The following is a 20,823-nucleotide window of genomic DNA, read 5'->3' as shown; positions in this document are numbered from 1 at the left end:
GACCGACAACCTATTATGTGGAGCGAGTTCATTAGGGATGAGGCTGGTCGGCCACTTGGTGCATCTCGTTATATGCAATGGTCAGGATTGGAGAGATGCGCATACACAGTTCTTGCTTGGAAGACCTTTAAGACCGGAGGATCGGAGAGTGCATCCACTCAGCATCTTAGGGGCTCTCGCATTCGTATTGATCAGATTGATGCAGCTATTCCGCATGAGTGGCTTTCTGGGACCGTTCACGGAGACTATCATCTGAGTTGGCTGGGAGTTTTTTCGAGGATAGGCATACCTCTGCAGATCATTGCTCTGCCAGGCCAGGAGGATACAGATTTCCTCATGTATTCTATCATGCATGGTGGGAGATTGAGGAGATGTAGTATCGAGGAGATCATACCAAACACTAGGCTTAGTCCAGTGAGGATTGTTGGTCGCTCGGGGAAGCACTGGTTCATTGACCCTTCTCCTCAGATAGTGACTCATGGCTCTTGGTGTTTGTGGCTATATGGTGGCAATTCTATCAGATATCTTCAGTGGGATCCAGGAGAGTGGGAGTGGATTGATGCCTTCGATCCTTTGAAAAGCCTTCCTTTTTTCAGTTTCACTGTTCGGAATGCCAGGCTTCTCCTCACTCAACAAATGCATAGGATTCCTACTCTCAGGCCTCATTGGGAGAGCTATGATATTTCTCCAGTGATACAGCGCAGATATTGGCATAGACTTTGGCACTCATACAGAAGGAGCCAGATCTCTCATTTCTTTTGGTTATTCTTACATGGTGGTCTCCCCACCAATCAATGGAGATCAGTTTTCGGTGTAGCACCTTTCTGTCCTAGATGTGCGGCAGATTCTGAGTCCGTACAACATTGTCTATGGGGGTGTAGCATTGCACAGCAGATTTGGGGTCCTGTAGCCCAACTTATGGGCAAATTGAGTGGCCGAGCATGCATGTGACTTGGGGAGCAGTTGCTTGGCTCTCCCAGTCCGGTCCGCAACTTTTTTATGAGGGCAGTGGTACAGATTCTGTTTTTTTCATTCGTAGAGGTATTGCCCAGCATGGTTTATTGCAGGATGTTCCTCACTCTGATTATACACCCCCTAGACAGAGGATTGACACCAGTTGGGAGATTATCGCCAGTATTACAGCATGGCAGATCTGGAGAGCTAGATGCACGGAGGCTATTGAGGGTGTCCAGATTTTTGGGTCTCAGTGCATTAGTACTATATGGGGTGATATCATCCACACTCTTATGGCTACTTGGGCTCGCATTCAGGGGCCCTCTCGTTCTGCGTAGGCGAAGCGTGTGATATTTATGCGGGAATGGGACCATGGCATCTTCTTTTCCTCTAGTACTACAGGTCTTACATGGCATCATGATGCTCCTCAGTGGTTGAAATCACCTTACATATTGGGGTGATTCTATTCTCTTCCGGCTTATAGCTGTGATTGTTGTATGCTTTTCTCATACTTAATAGAAGTCTCTTTCTGAAAAAAAAATGCCATAACACAGCCCAATATGAGGCAACCAGAAAATTCAGCCAGTAAACAGGTTGTAGAAATGCCACTGGGTCTTCATGCATAGAGCTGGTACAACAAGTATAACCTCCATTATAGAATCCAAACAGCATGCTCGCTGAAGCTGTAGCCCCCGCCCCTGCTCGAACTGTCGCCGGCTCACACCCCCCCTCCCGCCCCTCATGATTGTTTTCCCCGCCTGCTCGCACCCCCCCCTCTCTCCACGCCCTGTGCTTCTCGCGTCCCCCCGCCCCTTCCCCATTCGCGCCCGTCGCCCCCCCTGCCCGCCTGCCCTGTCACCCGCTCCCCCCCCCCCCCTTCCTCCGCTTCCTGTCACCCCTGCCTGCCCCGCCCTCCCCCCCCCGCTTCCTGTCACCCCTCCCCGCCCCCCCCCCCCCCCCCCCCCCCCTTTGCGTTCTCCACAACCCCCCCTCTCTTCTCCGCCTCTGCCTTCCGCCCCTCTTTTCCGCCCCCCTCTGTCTTCCGCCCCCTTCCCCTCTATCTTCCTCCCATCCCCCTCTGTCTTCCGCCTTTTCCCCTTTTCCCTCCCCGCTTCGCCTTTTTGTGCAGCTCGGTTCTTGCAGGACCCTCCGTTTCACTTCGCCCTCCACTCAGCTTCAGACTCTGATGGAGGCTCCTCCCGCCTCACCTCAGAGGGACTCTTCCGCAGCCCCCTCGCCCGCCCCTGACCATCAGGCTTTCTCTTTCGCCAGAAGAGGAAGTGAGCCTCGCCGCAGAGGTGGAACGCCTCCAGGCACATTCCACCATCTATCGTATAGTTGGCACTCGCCCCAGCAGAGGGGAGATCCGGGATCTTCTCCAGGCCCGCCTTCTTGCAGATGTGGACAAGATCCTGGACGTTCAATTACTGGGCCGTGAACACTACCAGATCGAGTTCGAGACAGCCCAGAGCATGGCCCAGGTCCTAGCCATGAGTCCCCTCGACATCAGGGGCGCTCGGGCCTTCTTCAGACCTTGGCAGCATGGTTTCGATCCAGCAGCGGCCAAGCAAGGAGAGCGCCTATTCCATGTCACAGTTTGCTTTCCTGGACTCCGCCGCGAGTACCTTCTGCTCCTTTCTAGGATAGGATCATTGGTGGGCTCGGGGCTTGAGACTGGCCCCACAGCAGCTTCAGTGGTGGCTAAAGCAGCTGGCCTACCTTCGGTCAGAGTTTTGGTTCCTGACATCTCCTCCCTTCCGAAGGTCATTCAGCTACCTAGGATAGGGGGGGGGGATGGATAGATCAGAGAGTGGAGTTTTCGGGGCTCCCGAACCAGTGTTTCATATGCAGGCAGGTCAGCCACCTGGCCAAGGCCTGCCCTCGCAGGAGACCCCGACCTTCACCGCAGCAGCAGACCACCGATGGCCCGCCCACAGATGTGGCTCGGCACGCAGCCTCCGGACACCTGCTCAGCCCACAGAGACTCGGATTGGCAACCTGGACAGGGGCGCCGTAGAGGGAGGCAGCCACAGCAGCATGCCCAGAGACCGATGTAGCAACAGTCACAGCCTCAGCATCATTGGGTTCCCATGAGAAACAGTTTTGCTCCCCTCCAGGAGGAGACCCCAGCGCAACCTGAGGATCAGGAGATGCCAGCACCCCCTCCTTCTTCCCCACCCCCCCCTTCCCCGTCCCCCCCTCCCGCCTCGCTTCCACCGTCGCCTCCTCCCGCTCCCGCTTTTTCAGCGGCTCCTTCCCCACCCCCTTCTCCCCCCCCTCCTCCCCCTCCGCTCGCCTCAGCTCCCCGAGAGGCACTGGCAGTATCCTGGCGATCACCTGCAGTCCGGCGGGCACTGAGCACCGACCTTGCTCGAGCACCGCAGAGGAGACCTACCATGCCGATTCGTGCTTCACGGATATCCTCTATCCGCAGTCGGCTGAGTAGTCTCGACACTAGACAACGCTCGGAGGCTTTCGACTACTCCTTCACACGGCTTTTTGGAGCGGGGGGCCCCCATGAGCCAGCACCCATCAGAGTTCATGTGGTGATACCTCCGGCCCGAGGGGAGGAGGCACTTGATTCAGCTGTGGCCTTCTCCTTCCCTCTCTGCGGCACTAGCGACTGGGAGTGGACTCTGGATCTCGCTCTTAGTGTTTTGAAGACTCGGGCAGTTGAGTTTTCTCACCATGTGAGCGATCTTGGAGATGATAGACGTGATAGGCCGACTCTGGGAGTTGGCACATTTCTTTGATACCGGGAGTGCGGATGCCTCCGGGATCCGACATTTGGTGGTTCGCATAGTGGCAGACCTAGCACGCGACCCTGGCTATGTATGCATACATGAGGTTGCTCTCTCTGAGCGGGAGGCAGTCGCCATGGGACACAGCCACTGGCGCCTGGTCCGAGACTCTTGCAGCACACGGGGGGGGGGGGGGGGGGGGGGGGGGGGGGGGCAGATTCGTAGCCGCTCGGATGGGGACTACTCTCCATCCAAGCCGCTTGCGAAGGCCCGCCGTATGGCTGAGACAGCCTCCACCTCAGCAGGTCATCCATGAGGATCATCTCATGGAATGTATAGGGCCTTGGCGGCGCACACTATGTACGTTATCGTGGTTGCTTGAGGCAGGAGCTTCAGAGATGCCTGGTTGGGGGCAGTATTGATATTCTGATGATGCAGGAGCACCATTTGAGTGAGAGCAGGATTCGGAGATATGGTTCGGTGATGCCTGGTAGATGGGACACATTTTGGTCTGCAGGTTTTGGCCCTTTGGGTGGGCAGGGAGGAGTATGTATGGTCATTGCAGATGTATGGCGGCAGGCCATTGTGGATCGCGGGGTCATTGTGCCTGGTAGAGCACAATATGTTATTCTGAGGATGCACGATGAGCACTTTGGTGTGCTCAATGTCTATGCGCCCAACCATGCTAGTGCCAGAGCAGATTTCTGGACCCTTGTTACAGATGCATTGCCCGAGGCCGCACATTGGTGTGTCGGGGTAGACTTCAACATGCTTGAGGACCCGGCCGATAGGGTGGGAGGCAGTCATGTTACAGTGCACGGCACGGAGCTTGCAGCTTGGGAGCGATTTTGTATGACACTGAGGATCACTCATGCATGGCAGCATGAGGCTTTCTCCCGCTCTCAGGACAGTCTTAGTTTTTCTTGGTCGGATCGCCGGCAGGAAGGGACTAATCTCTCCCGGATTGATCGCTTCTATGTGGGCGACAGGTTCGGGGAGCGTGGTGGCTCCGTTGGCATTCTCGCTGGCACCTCTTTTTCAGACCATGCGCTAGTTATTTTGACACTTGAGGAGAGGACACGGGAGACCAGCTTGCAGTTGAGGATCCAGAGAGGATACTTACAGATCCCAGTCTTTCTGAGGACATTGAGAGGATATGGCATGATAGCCAGAGCTCTGACCTGGATGCAGCAGGCCAGTGTGCCCAGGGACTCATCGAGCTCAGCTCTTTTTTGCACGCTACAGCCTTGACACGGCTGGGAGAGACACGAGAGCGGGAGCGTCGCTTGAGACGTAGCCTTGCTTCGCTCCAGCGTCTTCAGGAGCAGCTGCCTACATGTGAGTGGGTGGCATCCCAGCTGAGCCAAGCACGCCAGGAGGTTAGAGAGACAGAGGAGCAGAGACATGAGTTCTACTATCATCGCCAGGCCTCTCAGTGGTGGACGCAACTTGGGGATAGAGTGACTGGGGAGTTTTTTGAGATTACCGGACCCCGCCATGCTCGAGCAGGAGTACGCCAGCTCAGGAGGCAGGACGGATTGTTAGCCACTAAGCCCGGGGAGATTAGAGCCATTGCCACTGAGTTCTATAGAGACCTGCTTTCAACGGAGCCAGCCACCACGGAGGCACGTGATGCTTGCAGACAGACTGTATGGGCCCATGTGCAGAGGAGGGTCACAGATCGTATGCGCACAGTTTTGGGTGAGCCCCTTTCAGAGGATGAGCTTGTTGAGGCCTTGAGGGTCCTTCCGCGTCATAGTTGCCCTGGGGAGGACGGATTGACGCCTGCCTTTTTTATGCGCTGTTGCGACCTTTTGGGGCCAGGCCTCCGCAGGGGCTTTCAGTATGTTGTCGACACTGGGGTGATGTCGCAGAGCTTTTCAGAGGGCTTGATCTTTCTTATCCCCAAGGGGGAGGGAGTGTCAGATGATATTCGGCATTGGAGACCTATTACGATCCTCAATACTGTCTACAAGGTCTTAGCAAAGGCCTTGAGTTTGAGGATCCAGCCTTCCTTGGGGAGTTGATTCATGCTACCCAGACAGGATTCGTCAAGGAGCGCAGTATCCTTGACAACATTTTCACCTTCTGGGAGGCGACGGCCCGAGCTAGATTTCTCGGAGAGGACTTGGTCGTGATGCTTCTCAATTTTGAGAAGGCATATGATAGAGTCGATTGGGGTTTTTCTAGAGGGCACTATGCTTCGCCTGGGTTTTGAGCCAGACTGGATTCGAGGAGTGGCGGCTCTATATTCCACACCTCGTAGCCAAGTGTTGATGGCAGGAGGGCGGGGGCCGAGTTTTGAGCTGACTAGATCAGTCCGCCAGGGATGCCCGCTTGCCCCGTTCCTTTTTCTCTTCTTTGCAGAGGCTATGAGCATGTATCTGATAGCAGAGGAGGTTGGTTTGAGAGGACTCCAGCTCCCAGTCCAGGGTGAGGACCTGCTCGATTCTGAGTTTGCTGATGACAAGGGATTGTTTTTGCATGGCCAGGAGGCCAACCTACAGAGAGCAGAGCAGTCGCTACAGGTTTTTGGTGTGGCTTCGGGAGCATTGATCAATTGGCCTTTTGGATCAGTAGCGCTCCCACTCCGGCATGGAGCCCAGACCCGGGTTTTAGATGGATTCCTCCTGGTACAGTAGTGCGGTATCTGGGTTGCCAGATTGGACTTGATTTGTCACCTGAGCAGCAGATCGCCCCGCTTCTTCTGAGTATTCGAAAGAAGCTTTTATATTGGAGTATAGCTCGGCTATCTTGGCTGGGAGGGTGGTGGTGACAAATCAGGTGCTTTTAGCGACTATGTGGTACATCACGTCTTGCTGGATCTTCTCGAGCTCCTGCATCAGCCAAGTACAGAGGCTGATCAGGAACTTTCTTTGGTCTGGGCGGGATGGTCAGCCGGCCCGGGCTAAGGTTGCTTGGGCAGTTATTACTCTTCCGAGGGCCCAGGGGGGCTTGGGCATTATAGATCCAGCTGATCAGAGTAGAGCCTTGCTAGGGAAGCTTATTGTTCGGGGGCTGCTTCCAGGCGGCGCTGAGCCTTGGAAGGAGCTTCTTTTTCAGCGGCTGCAGGCTAGAGCTCCCCCAGCAGGGGGCACTTGGGTACCAAAGATACGGTGGATCTTCATAGAGATGAGGAGGACAGGCCTCAGTAGAGGATGGGAGGACAGATTTGCCTTGAGCATTCTGCGAGCGTGGGAGCTTCTGAGACCGGGGCTTTCTCAGAGACCTCCTACTTGTGATGAGAAGCGGGCCAGACAGCCGCTCATCTGGAGCCCCGCGGTACGCACAAAGCAGGGTCATATGCTGGGCTCTCGGCCTCGTCTAGCCTGGGGACCATTGGCGGCACGCCCAGCACGCAGTTTTGGAGATTGGCAGGCCTTTTGCAGTCTCCCGGAGGAGATCCAGGCGGAGAGGCGGAGTCACTTCAGAGGGGGGCTGATTATGAGGGATGACATTCAGGGGCACTCACTTAGGAGTGGTTCACGCCTTTCGAGCCAGCGGCCCCACGGTGGATGGGAGCCTTTACACAGTTGGAGATCCTGATTGCTGTCAGAGCTTGCACTGAGGATGGCAGATGCCTCTACTATGAGATACAGGAGGAGGGCAGACTTCAGAGAGTGGAGGCGAGTCGCCTTTGGTTGCAGAGTGCATCTTTCAGAGGATTCGGGTAGTGGCCGCCGCTTCTCGGAAGTGGCATATTGATCCTGACCCTACAGATGTGGACTCTGATTGTTGGCGCATATGGGCATATGCTGCGCGCCCCTTGGCCCGGCTCCAGTGGGACCCTGGCGAGTACGAGTGGCACGATCCTTATGCGTCCCCTGAGGCCACAGAGATCACCTTCTTCCAGTACACTGTTCGGTTGGAGAGGCATATTTTGACTGCGAGGAGGATGGTCTCTCCAGCTGCATCGGAGCATTGGCGGCTACAGGGCCTCTCACAGGAGTTCTTGGAGGATTTTTGGACCAGGCTCTGGGCTAGTCGACAGGCACGCAGGATCTCGACTTTCCAGTGGGCTGGTTGCCCACGGGGGCTCTGCAGTTGGCACCTGGCTTGTCTACAGTGGCCTTCCGTCGGCCTGCGTCCGATGCGGCCACCCATGGGAGACACAGAGACATTGCCTTTGGGACTATCCACAGGCGCAGCAGATTTGGCTGAGGATGCTACGCATTTTGGCCCCCCTCTCTCCAGAGGGCATGTATACGTGGGCAGCCGCTGCATGGTCGACTTCGTCAGGGCCTTCTCTGGGATACGAGACGGAGCAGGACAGCCAGGCCATCAGATTCATTAGGGGCCAGCCTCGCCTTGTTCCTTCATCGGATTTCTCGTCCGCCGGCTGGGACACAGGAGAGGGAACTACGATGGGAGCTCCTCAACAGCCTCACCATATGGTTCACCTGGAGAGCCCGTTGTTTCAGGGCCTTTGAGGGGAGACTGGAGCCACCAGCAGAGACTGTTCGGGCTATCTGGCAGGAGTTGATTCACACCCTGCGAGGACAGTATGACCGCATCCGGGGCGACTCGGATCAAGCGATCTTGCGGCGCTAGGCCTTCCACACCACTTGGCGCAGCGGCCCATTCTATTCTCTACACGTGGGTACTCCCCGTTGGCACTACAGGCCACCTGTGTGGATTCCCCTCCCTCCCCCCCTATTGTATGATATAGCCTCTCAATTATCTGTACCTTTATTGTACTTTTTTGCACCTAGGGAGAGTCTCCCTAGCTGCCTTGATTAGATCTCTGCTCTGCCTTCTTATGAGCAGGAGAGGTTCTTTGTAGCCCAGTGGGCGGTTTTTTTTTTAATAACTAATGAAAGGATCTTTTCTCGGAAAAAAAAAGATATAACTCTCCATTCAACCGATACAACACATGGACTGGTACACTAGGTACAGCCCTCTTTTCAGTCAATACAACCCTCCATTCAGCCAGTACAAGAAGAACATGGGCTGGTACAGTAGGTACAGCCCTCAAATTAGCTAGTACAACCCTCCATTCAGCCGGTACAATACATAAATCAGCCAGTACAGGGAAGGTGCAGCCATCAAGAGGCTAAAGAAACCTTCTATTGAGGGGAGTGAAGGAGTGTAAGAACTCTCCACAAGTAGTAATTGACGAGAACACAAGCAACCAATATGGTAGAGGCTAGTGTGCAACAAGAGAGCCTCCTCCTAATGAAGAGAGGGGTCCAATTTATGAATTTGGGCATCCCATGAGCTAAAATGGCAAGAGAAGGCTATAATGACAAGTGGAGAGCCATATAGTAGCTGAAGTGACAAGTGTGAGGCATCTTGTCTCACTTTGATCCACTTTATTGCCACATGTCCGAATCTAAGAGATGGGTCCTTCCATAATGTTTACCTTTAAAAATATCCCAACTGGTAAACTATTTGTCATAGATACTTTGGCAACTACCCTAGCTTCACAAAATTTAAGTATAGCCCAATCATGCAAGTGCAATCTATAAAGGTGGTCTATTAATCTTGAACATGCAATAACTATCCGTGATAGTGTGGCAATTTTGTGGTCTCTTTAGGTCTCCCCTTTCACACACACACACACCCAAAATATATATATATACATATACATATATATATATATATATATATACATATGTATATATATACATATACATATATACATATATATATACATATACATATACATATATATATATATGTACATATACACATATACATATACATATACATATATATATATATATATATATATATATATATATATATATATATATAGATAGATATACATATACATATACATATACATATATATGTATACATATACATATACATATACATATATATATAATATACAATACCTTGATTGAAAATGTTGTTGAGAGCCCTACCTGAAAGTTGATCCGATGTCTCATCCAAATTGCCATGGTCATCTTGTTAGAGTCTTGGATTTTGTCACATACAATACGAAAGTCTGGATACCAGAATTGTGGCAAGCTTTCAATGTATCGTTGCATCCTCTCCTTCAATATCCCAAGTTTTTCCGCTGGAGTGCTCATATGTATTTGAAATTCAATAGCATCGCCCTGATCTGGACTTCTGTAATAGTTCGAGATCGCTTTTACACTAAGTAAAGAATTGGGAAAATACACTTTCTCATTTGAGGGCCTGAAGCAATAGAAAGAAAAGGGCAGAAGGAAGTGCCAGAACACATTAAAACAACGAAAACTATCACCGCATATGACTCTAGACATAACAAGTAAAATTAAGCATGTGATGGTCTCCTTCTAAATAGAAGGCATGTGCCCATGAAACCATTTACAGACATGTATGAAGCTTGCATCCTTACTTCAAAAGCTTATTCAAGCAATCAGTTAAATTGTTTTCCTTCAAGCTTTCATGTATGTTGGATTACCATTGCCTTTCATCTCTGAGTGGTAAATTGACCATGCATGAGCAATGGTGGCTCATGTTTGATGGGTTCAGAAACTATCACCTCTCATGAATCTAGACAAAACAAGTAAAACTAAGCACACGATGGCCTTTCATCTCTGAATGGTAAATTGACCATGCGTGAGTAATGGTGGCTCATGTTTGATGGGTTCAGAAACTATCACATCACATGACTCTAGACAAAACAAGTAAAACTAAGCACATGATGGTCTCCTTCTAAATAGATGGCATGTGCCCATGAAACCATTTACAGACATGTATGAATCTTGCATCCTTACTTAAAGCTTATTCAACCCATCAGTTTAAATTGTTTTCCTTCAATTTTTCATGTATGTTGGATTACAATTTGCCTTGCTTGGAATCTCTGAATGATGCATTGACCATGTGTGAGTAATGGTGGCTCATGTTTGATGAGTTCAGCTGCACCCCTCTCTTCTACTTTAGGAACATAGGTAAAATGATTCCTCGTGTGCCATAACTGGCAAGCTACTATCACGACTGTTATGCCCATACATCTCCTAAACACAGGGCAAACATGATTAGTTTCCAAATTAGAGATCGTGCAGGCTCGCTCATGACCGAACTATAGGTCTACAATGGTAGACCACCCTCGAGCACAAGGGCTAAGGCTTGGAGTGGACCGTGTCCCAAGCCTCGGCACAAGCCTCTGTCATCTGACAAAATACAATCGTCCACTCAATAGGCTCATCCCACTTATATAGCAACTATTGACCTATAGATAGCTATAACATATGGGATAACACTAATTAACAACCTAGCCCATGTAATCAGCCTGCTACGCTAGAGGACTACTTAAGAGGAGCTTCTACTTATTCTTCAAAGCCAAAGACTCTTCATTTGAGGATGGATTCTACACACATGCAAGCAACCTTCAGCTTTCCTTACCTAACAGGATGAATGTATGAAGATTTCATGCTAGGATTGCCAGGCTGTGGATGATAGGAGCAAGATGGAGGAGGTGCACGCGCACTATATAGGGTCACTAGGGATTTCCTTCCATCTTCTGCTACTTCTTTCACCTCTACTCCTTCATTCTCTTCTTCTCTCCTCTTCTTCTTCCCTTCTCTTCTTCTCTCCTCTTCTTTTTCTCCCTTGTTCTTCTTCTCCTCTCTTCTTTCCCCTTTTTCTTCATACACAGTCCTTCAATGTCTTGAATCTTTCCCAATTTCTATCTTCTCTTCTTCAATTTCTTAAGAGTCCTTGATCAATCAAGCAAAATTGTCATAATGCCTCACCAAAATAAGGATGGTTCTCCGAAATGTGTGAGAAGACATCATTTCTTCATCATTACACTGTTTTTAGATAGCTACTATAATTTCTTTAAGTATTTATACTTTATGAGATTAATGATTTTTCGAAACCTCGCAATTTCTTAGCCGAGGGACGAAACCTTTCGAAACAAAACCTGAAAAACCTCGAAACATTTCTTGTGACTATGGTGCTATTGCTTGGTTGACATAGTTGGGCCCGCAACTCAAGTTAGAAGGGAACGACAGAGATAAGGTCATGTGGGTCACCCAGGGATTGGGTCAACGGTGCCATTTTCAAGACATGCTAGAGTTGGCTACGTATCACCAACACAAAGATTGGACACTGCATGGGAGATCATTGAGGCCATGGAGGGCACTTTGGTTTATCATACACAGTGCATTTGCAGGATCTAGTGTGATATTATCCACACACTCATGGCCACTTGGCCCATGATTCAGGGATCGTCGAGGGCTACAGAGAGAAAACGTGGCCAATTCATGAGAGAACGGGATCATGGGATCTTTTTCAATATATCTCTCATATGGGACCTTACTGGCAGCACAAGGCACTAGATTGGTTGAAATTTCCCCCTGCCTGATCTGAAATCTTCCTTCTTGTAAACTTTTTGATACTTAATAGAAGTCTCTTTTCCAGGGGCGCAGGGGGGGGCGCGGGGGGGGCGTGGGGGAAACAAAGCAAAAGAAACTGAATCTTCGAAATATGACCAGGAAATGAAGCCAGGGGACAGTAGGCTACCATATCAGTTGTCCAACAATAGAAACCCAAAGTCATGTTTGATTTTGTTTTCATCATACCATTGTAATGGAAATCAGGTGGTTTATTGACCACTTGTGGTAATCAAATACTATGGGGAGGGGGAGTTCGCCCTGCTTCAACCCACATTGTGGTATTATTGGTGTTGGTATTGCAGTACTTCAATTGTGCTTAGCTTTGTATTTAACTGAGTTAATAGTTAAGTGCTCCGGGATCTGCCCTCCCCGTTACAATACTTGGGAAGTGAGCCAGTCATCCACTTCTATGTGTGGATTTGTGTGTGAACATTCCCTAGATGTGTGAGAACCTTTTGTGAGAGCTATTGCTAACTTCTATGGTGACTTATGTGAACTTGAAGCTTTAGAGGACAAACACAAATCAAGACAGCAACGAACTAAAACCGTAGATGGTAAGATGCAGCCATATGCATGCCAAGTAACACAAGATTAACCCAAAACTTGCACTGATAGCATAACTATCCCCACGTGCCACCTAGGTGCAGTGGGTGCACTTGACAATTATTGCAAAGACATCTACACGGCATAAGGAGCACTCCGAGGGTTAATGCAGTGGGAATGGCCTGCAACAAGAAAGGCACATGAAAGAGAGAAATACACAAGAAGATTCATACATGACTTTTATGTGAAAGGCAAGATGCACACCCATACTCCATGTTTCTCGATTTAAAGGACTTCTTTAGGGAGTAGCACATGCTCACTTTCCTCTTGCTAGCTCTGTATGCTATAAAGATCATTGGGAATACACAAGAAGATTCATACATGACGTTTATGTGAAAGGCAAGATGCACACCCATACTCCATGTTTCTCAATTTAAAGGGCTTCTTTAGGGCGTAGCACATGCTCACTTTCCTCTTGCTAGCTATGTATGCTATGTAGAGAGAAATCCCAACTTTCCTCTTGCTAGCTATGTATGCTACGAAGATCATTGGGATTTCTCTCTACATAGCATACATAGCTAGCAAGAGGAAAGTGAGCATGTGCTACTCCCTAAAGAAGTCCTTTAAATTGAGAAACATGGAGTATGGGTGTGCATCTTGCCAAAAGTCATGTATGAATCTTCTTGTGTATTTCTCTCTTTCATAGAGAAATCCCAATGATCCTCAATATTCTAAGTCTATGGGAGATTATTGCACATCTCGAAGGCTAGATGCACTGAGGCCATAGAGGGCACTATTGTCTTGGACACAGTGCCTTAGCAAGATTTGCAATGATATTATCCATACCCTTATGACAACCTGGGCCGGAGAGAGACAATGCGGCTAGTTTATGAGAGAGTGGGATCATGGTCTATTCTTCATTTCCACCCATATGGGACCTTGTTGGCAACACAAGGCACCCGATTGGTTGAGATCTCCACCTAGTTTGGTTTGAAATCTCCCTTTGTATATTTTTCATACTTAATAGAAGTCTCTTCTCTGGAAAAAAATATATATATTCTAAGTCTAAATAAACAAGTAATTCAGTGAGGTGATCAGCTTGTACCATGTAAATACTAACTGGTCCATGCAACAAACCCAGCCTTTTGAGAAATTTTAGCAAATAAGATATTATTCTTTAGCATTACAATATTCTGTTCATTATGACTGCTTTGGTGTCAGCGACAGTCATATGCTTACCCTAGAAAAATGGTGTTGAGGACATTCATCTCCTGCAGATACAAGAATGACGTTTTTAATAATACATCAAGGTAAAACAACTCTGAAATAATTTTATGTATGCATGTACGTATGTAAATGTACATATACATATACATACACACACATACATACATACATACTTTTTTTTAGTAAAAACCAGTTTTCTATTACCAAGAAACACTATACATGGGGACGATGTACTTCAAAGAAAAGTCATCCAAGGAAGAAATCTAAATAGTAAAAACCAGTTTTCTATTACCAAGAAACACTATACATGGGGAGGATGTACTTCAAAGAGAAGTCATCCAAGGAAGAAATCTAAAAACAGTAGAAAAAGACTTCAAATTGTGGGATGTCAAAATGCCTCCAGGTGTCGACAGTCATGTAGGGACTAGTGAAGATTGGCACGAAAGAAAGTATAAGCATCTAGAGAAGGCTATCGAAACATAATATGATTCCTAGCCTTCCAAATAGTCCAGAGTGCCCAATATCTCATCCAAATGATGAAAGTGTCAAATCCAACCATGCATACATACATACATACACACACACACACATACATACTACGTGCACATACTTTTTTTTTTTTGGTAATATCCAGTGATGAAAGTGTCAAATCCAACCATGCATACATACATACATACACACACACACACATACATACTACGTGCACATACTTTTTTTTTTTTGGTAATATCCAGTGCAGTATATTTATATGCTCATAAATTTACATGATGGGAGGTCTCCGAAATGGAGAGTATCCCAAAGATCAGAAACATAAAAAGAAAAGCTCTATGCAAGAAGCATCCATATCACCCTCATGGCAGGCATCATATAAGGATTGCCGCAATGAGGCTCGGAAAGATTCATATGACTTGTGAATCTGCCGACCCAAGTATGCCAAATTATGCTCACTCCAGATTGTCCAAAGAGCCCAATATCTCACCCAAGAGAGGAATAGTGAGTATTGAGACAAAGACCTCATAAATCTGCCAAAGAGCCAGAAATGTTTCCCAAATCTGTGACTCGGGAAACGGAGCCGAAGATAATCTGAAATTCTCCTGAGGAGGATCCTAGAACACGGGCAATGCCAAAGAAAATGAAGAACAGTCTCTGAAGGAGCCTGACATCTTAAACATGTGGATGGTGCAATGCGACGTTTAGCAAGTGTGACCCCCACTGACAATGTGCCTGTCATACATCTCCAAAGAAAAAGTCTTTGTTTCAATGGCATTTTACACTTCCATAACATCCCGAGATTCTTCCGCCACCATGAGAGGGACTTCCTTATATGCCACAGGGAATTAGCATGTTGCTGAATCCATGGAGCAGGCTGCAGAAGCCTGTAAGCTTTGATGGAGGTTAAGGCGAAAAGAGCATAGTCACAAGGGACGGGGGACGGTGACGGGGACGGGGACGGGACGGGGGACGGCCGTAAGTAGGGAACGGGGACGGGGGAGGGAACGGCACTCAAAAAATACTTTTTTTTAAAATTTTTCTACTCTGCACTTATTCTACTTTGGAAGTACATCAAAATGAGCACAAATTTACACTAAAATGGTAAGATTTTGAGTCATATTAATAATTAAGTAGATACAAAATGAGTCATGACTCAAGAGTCAGGACTCAGGAGTCGGGACTAAGCCTTAAGGAGGCAAAATACAAGGACGGACTCAAATGAGTCAATGACAAAAAACTTAAAAAGTGCTGAAGACTAGAGGCTAGAGGCTAGAGCTAAGTAGTAAGGCCCATGAATCATGATCCATGAATGATCATCCACGTGAAGTGCTCGCCTCATGGTCATGGGTAGCTTGTGCGGCTGCCAAAGAAGCATCAAGCTCATCCTCAGTCTCATCCTCACTGGCATGCTGCTCCTGCACCTCATCCTCCCGTTGCTCTTCTTGTTGACTCATCTCCCACTCGGTGAAGGAATCTGCCTTCTTGGTCACGCTCTTGCAAAGCATTCGCAAGTTCGCGCTGACGAAGACAAGGTCATTGGCACGCTCTACCCCAAGTCGGTTCCTCTTCCTAGAGGCAATGTGGCTGTAGGTACTCCAAAGTTGCTCCAAGCAAGAGGAGCTGACGGCCTGGCTAAGTATGCGGATGGCAAGCTGCTGCAGCTCCAGTCCATCTGAACCAAAGTCCTCCCACCATAGAGCAGCACCAACTTTGGAGCGGTCAACCTGTGCATCATGACAGCCATAGGAGCCATGAAATGACCTGTACATCGAAAGCTGGTCCCTGATCTTGCGCCTAACCGATGCATCAGGCACAAGACGATCCAAGATGATCCTCCATCCAGCGCTCACCTCCCGGTCGCTCTCCTGCTTGTTGCCTTGGAATTCTGGGTCCACCACATAAGCTGCTGCATGCAATGGAGAGTAGTAGGTATTCCACCTTCCTAGACACAAGGCATGGATCTCCTCGTATCTGTCTTCGTCACGCACGAAGTCTTTCAACTTCTCTATCATGCGATCCATGGCCTCGTAGACCTTGCCTATGCATGGCTGCATAGCGTCTACAATCCTCAACAGGTGGACTATGGGCCTCACCATAGCATCTATGGTCTTCACACGCTCCCACCAAGAGGCGTCATCCGCCCGTAGCCTACACTCTTGGCCAGTGTTTGTATGGGACTCTTGCATGGTGACAAACTCGTCGCTAAGGAAAAGCCCCCTCAAAGCACCACTACAATCCTTCAACCGGCCCAACATGAGAAAGTTGTAGGCAAACCGGGTGTCGGAATATTTGAGGAGAGAGAGACAGGACCTCTTGTTGAACTCATGCCGAAGTCTTTGGTGGTTGAGGACAAAGGAGACCATGGTGTTGGCCTCCTCAATGAGCGGGCTGATCCATGGTAATGCCCCGATGTCCTTGAGGAGGTTGTTTAGGCAATGAGCCATACAAAAGGACACCGTGACATGTCCATACATACTTTGGAGAATAGCTCCCGCCGCCCTATTGGAAGGCTCCCCATCCGCAACAAAGCCCACTACATGCTCGGGGCCAACGATCTCCATGGTGGTAGCCCACTCCGCCGCAAGCACATCCGCGCTCTTCCCAGTGCCGGATGCATCATGAGATGAGATGAAGTACATCTCTCCATGGGAATATGCAACCATGCCGTGAATACTCCTCTTGCGGGTGTCACTCCATCCATCCACAATGAGGGAGACTCCGTTCCTCTCCCATTGCCGCTTTGTGTTGTCGGCCGCTTGCTCTACAATGCGCTTCTCCTTGTCGAGCAATGTAGTGCGCAAACTCTCGGATGAGGGGGGCGTATAGGTTGAGCCATACTCCCCAATCTTCTTAACCATTACCTTGAAGTATTCCGACCTATTCAAGAAAGTAATTTACTAATGAGAAGGGGACTAGGATGATGAAAACATGAATGATGAATTGGCAATGATCGATTGCACTTACCTAGCCGCTTGAAAGGCAATGTGGTCGTGGAAGAAGAAGCGGGCCACCGCCATATCCACCTCCTCCTTCAACTTGGGGTTCCAATTCTCCCCAAGTGTAGATTGTCGCCGTGGGCCACGTAATGATTGAGAGGCCGTGGAATGGAGGGTGCCGGTGTCGTGGATGGAGTAACATTCCGACTTGATGGCGAAGGTGATGGTGTGCATGATCCCGATCCACCACATGACTCCATGGTAGAGGCTTGAGTTCCTCTCCCCATCGTCGCGGGATCCACGGCCACTCGTGGTGTCCTTCTTGTCGCTTCGACCGCTTCGTAGACGCTAAGCTTGTCAAGAAGTTCCCGTCTCTTCTCGGGCGTGACATTCGTGCAAAACCTCACCTCATGCCCACTCTCATGCAAGAGGTGGGCTCGCACTTTGTCGGCGCCACCCGTTCGCCGGTATGGGCAAAGCTTGCATACCCATGGCCAAGAACCGCCTCCATGAACGGATGTGGTGTAATTTACCTCCTCCCACCATGTCCATCCCGTTGTCCTTCTACGAGAAGCCCCGGCACGTGAGGAGGATGCCATGGTTGAAGATGGCTTGACTCTTGAGCCTTGAGGAATGAGAGAGAGAGAGAGAGAGAGAGAGAGAGAGCCTAGAGGCTTGGAAGTTGGAAGACTCAAGAGGCTTGAGGGAGAGGTGAGACCGTGAGAGCCTAGGCCCTAGAGCTTGGAACTTGGAAGTTGGAAGAGAGAAGATTCAAGGAGCTTGAGCCTTGAAAGCTTGAGCAATGAGCAATGAACTTGTGTGTGCTTGTAGCCTTGTAGAGGTGGGCTCTTATATAGATAGGCAAGAGAGAGAGGAAAGCCTCAAGGGCAAGAGAGAGAGAGAGGGCCAAGGCCCAACAGCCATAAACGGCTAGAAGAGCCCAGGCCCAACAGCCATAAACGGCTACGAAGGCACGCAGGCGGCAGGCAGGTGCAACGGCCAGAAACGGGCGCAGACCCGCGCAGGCGCAGGCGCAACGGCTCTCTGCCGTCCCCCGCACAGGCCGTCCCCCGTCCCTCCGCCGTCCCCTGCGCCGTCCCCTGTTTGAAACGCCAGTCGGGGGACGTCCGTCCGTCCCCGTCCGTGCGCCGTCCCGTTTCGGCGTCCCAACGTTCCTAGGCTCCGTCCCCGCCGTCCCCTGTGACTATGGGAAAGAGGAACAGGATGAGTGCATGTAGCAGAGGGTTGCAATTGCCAATCCGTAAGCCTGTCTGTGTCAGCCACAGGAGGAACAAGTAGAAAAGGATGTAATAAATCAGCAATTTTCTTCCATATACACCTATGATGCATTTCCAATGCATAGGACGCAGTGGCCTGAGGAAAAGATAAGACATAGCCCTGATCATCTACCACATCATGTATGTATCTAATTCCCAATTTCATGGATTGTATGCCCGAACAGGTTCCTGTAAAGCGAGTGGAATGTCAAAGATGGCACTCCAATGAATACTTTCTTTCCTCATTGAGTTTGTCCCCGAGCAATTATCAGGAGCCCATTTGATCTTAGAAAGTACTTGTTTCCAGTCAAGTATCAAAGCAGTAGAGAAAGGACAGCCAAGTATCTTCACTACAAATTTCCCAATGACAACCTCCCAATGATCAGTAATCCAATGACCATAAGCACAAGTCCTCATGTTGACACACATGGATGCTAGCATACAAGTCCATGGCTGTTGTTGGCGGAGAAAAGTATGCAGCATAGTCGCCTTCCTTGCAAGTACATGATATCTTATATTGAGGACATTAAGTCCACCATGCATCCTAGGAGAGCACACCATTTCCATCTTCATCAGTCTCAATGCTTTCACAGCAATTTTTGTCCTCCATAACATCTCCATAGCTTGAGACATAAAGACTAAAATATCCCTGGAGGACCAATGCAGCAAAGGCAAATAGAACTGGACATAGGACATTACACACACACATACACACACGCACGCACACACACACGCGCACAAAAGAGAGGGAAAAGGCAAAAAGAAAAGAAGGGCTGAATCTGCAGTTCACATAGTCAAATCATGACACACACACGAGAAGCTTACGCAGGCAAGCAGTACGCAGTTGAGAAGCGGGCAGGTGAGAAGCGAGCAAGTCGCAAGACAGAAGCGAGCAGGTTGCAAGCCAGAAGCGAACAGGTTGCAAGACAGAAGCGAGCAAGTCGCAGGTCTCTCCGCACGCGCAGGTGAGAAGCGAGCAGGTCGCAGATGGTCGCGAGCAGGTCGCAGGTCTCTCCAAAAGCGAGCAGGTTGCAGGTCTCTCCAGAAGCGAGCCAGCTACTACGTGCACATACACACACACACACACACACTTTTTTTTTTAGTAAAACTAGTTGAAATTGCATTATATCATAAATGTACAAAAGGGTTTGACATCAGGAGGATGTCTAAACCCTAGAACTTAAAAACAGCAGTAAAAAAGTTCTATGCAAGATCAGGGCAGTGCTCAAGAAAAGAGCCTATGCCCTATCCATCAGAAACAGTAAAAGAAAAGCTGAACACAAGAAACATCCAAATCTCCCTCATGCACGGCATCATATAAGGACTGCCGCAACCAGGCTCGGAAGAACTCATAAGGGTGCTGAAGGGGTGAATTCAGATATGTATGATTTCGCTGTAGCCAGAGGGTCCATAAGGCCCAGTATCTGATCCAATGGAAGAAAAGAGAAAACTGTGACAAAGAATCTGATAAGGTGCCAAACATCCAGAAAAACTTGTAGAACCTGTGTGCAGGAAATCTGAGAGATAAAAAATAGGAGATCTTGTCCAGAAGGTTTCTGGAATATGAACAAGACCACAATAAATGCGGAACACTCTCAGTAGTATGATGACATCTTGGACAAATAGGAGAGGCATTCCTTTTTTGAGCCAATTTCACTCCCACTGGAAAAATACCGACAATGCATCTCCAGAGAAAGAGTCTCTGTTTCAATGGCATTTTCAACTTCCATATCAATGTCAGTTTTGCTTTCCACCAAGCTAAAGACTTATCTAGATGCCAAAGAGAATTAGCATGCTGAGCAATCCATGGAGGAGGTAATATTAATCGATAAGCCTGTATAGAAGTCAATAGATGCAAAGATTGAGAGGATAATCTTGAACCTGAAGACTGAAGATGCCAATCTTGAAGCCTGTCTCTTACATCCAATGTTGGAATCGGAATGAAAGGGTGTAAGAGATCTGCAATAGCTTTCCATATAGATCTATGATGCATCCCAAGATTGTATTGTTGGCATGCTGCCGGAAAAGAAAGAATTTGTCCTGTAGTATCCACTACGTCGTCAATGAACCGGATGCCCAATTTCATAAGATTGTAAGCTCTGATTGGTTGTTGTACAGCAAGGGGAGAGTAAAAAACAGCACTCCAATGTATGCTTTCCATTCGAAGCGAGGAAGCTATAGAAGCAGGATGGGGAGACCATTTGATGCGAGAGAGCACTTTCTTCCAATCCTAAATCAAGGAAGTAGAAAATGGACAACCAGGGATTTTACCTTGAAATTTGCCAAGCACTACTTCCGATGGATCAACCAACCAGCGACC

General features: G+C 48.8%; 1 protein-coding gene across 5 annotated transcripts in view; it reads right to left on the bottom strand.

The window, feature by feature from the left end:
- Positions 1-20,823, bottom strand: part of LOC147604325 (mechanosensitive ion channel protein 5-like) — a 95,259-nt gene that overhangs the window by 14,364 nt on the left and 60,072 nt on the right. For 2 of the 5 annotated variants that reach the window (XM_086795238.1, XM_086795240.1), the window contains 2 exons: positions 13,811-13,842; positions 9,566-9,842 (listed from right to left, as the gene is read on the bottom strand). In XM_086795238.1, coding sequence (XP_086651364.1) covers positions 9,566-9,842; positions 13,811-13,842 — 309 coding nt within the window. Of the gene's footprint in view, positions 1-9,565; positions 9,843-13,810; positions 13,843-20,823 lie in introns of those variants that run through there. The other 3 variants (XM_086795239.1, XR_015265407.1, XM_086795241.1) reach the window with 3 other exon arrangements.

This window comes from Cibotium barometz, chromosome 62 (genome assembly GCF_041138505.1).
Source record: "Cibotium barometz isolate CiBa-2024 chromosome 62, ASM4113850v1, whole genome shotgun sequence".
In the NCBI taxonomy this organism is placed as follows: Eukaryota; Viridiplantae; Streptophyta; class Polypodiopsida; order Cyatheales; family Cibotiaceae; genus Cibotium; species Cibotium barometz.
This window is presented reverse-complemented; position numbering and strand designations above follow the sequence as displayed.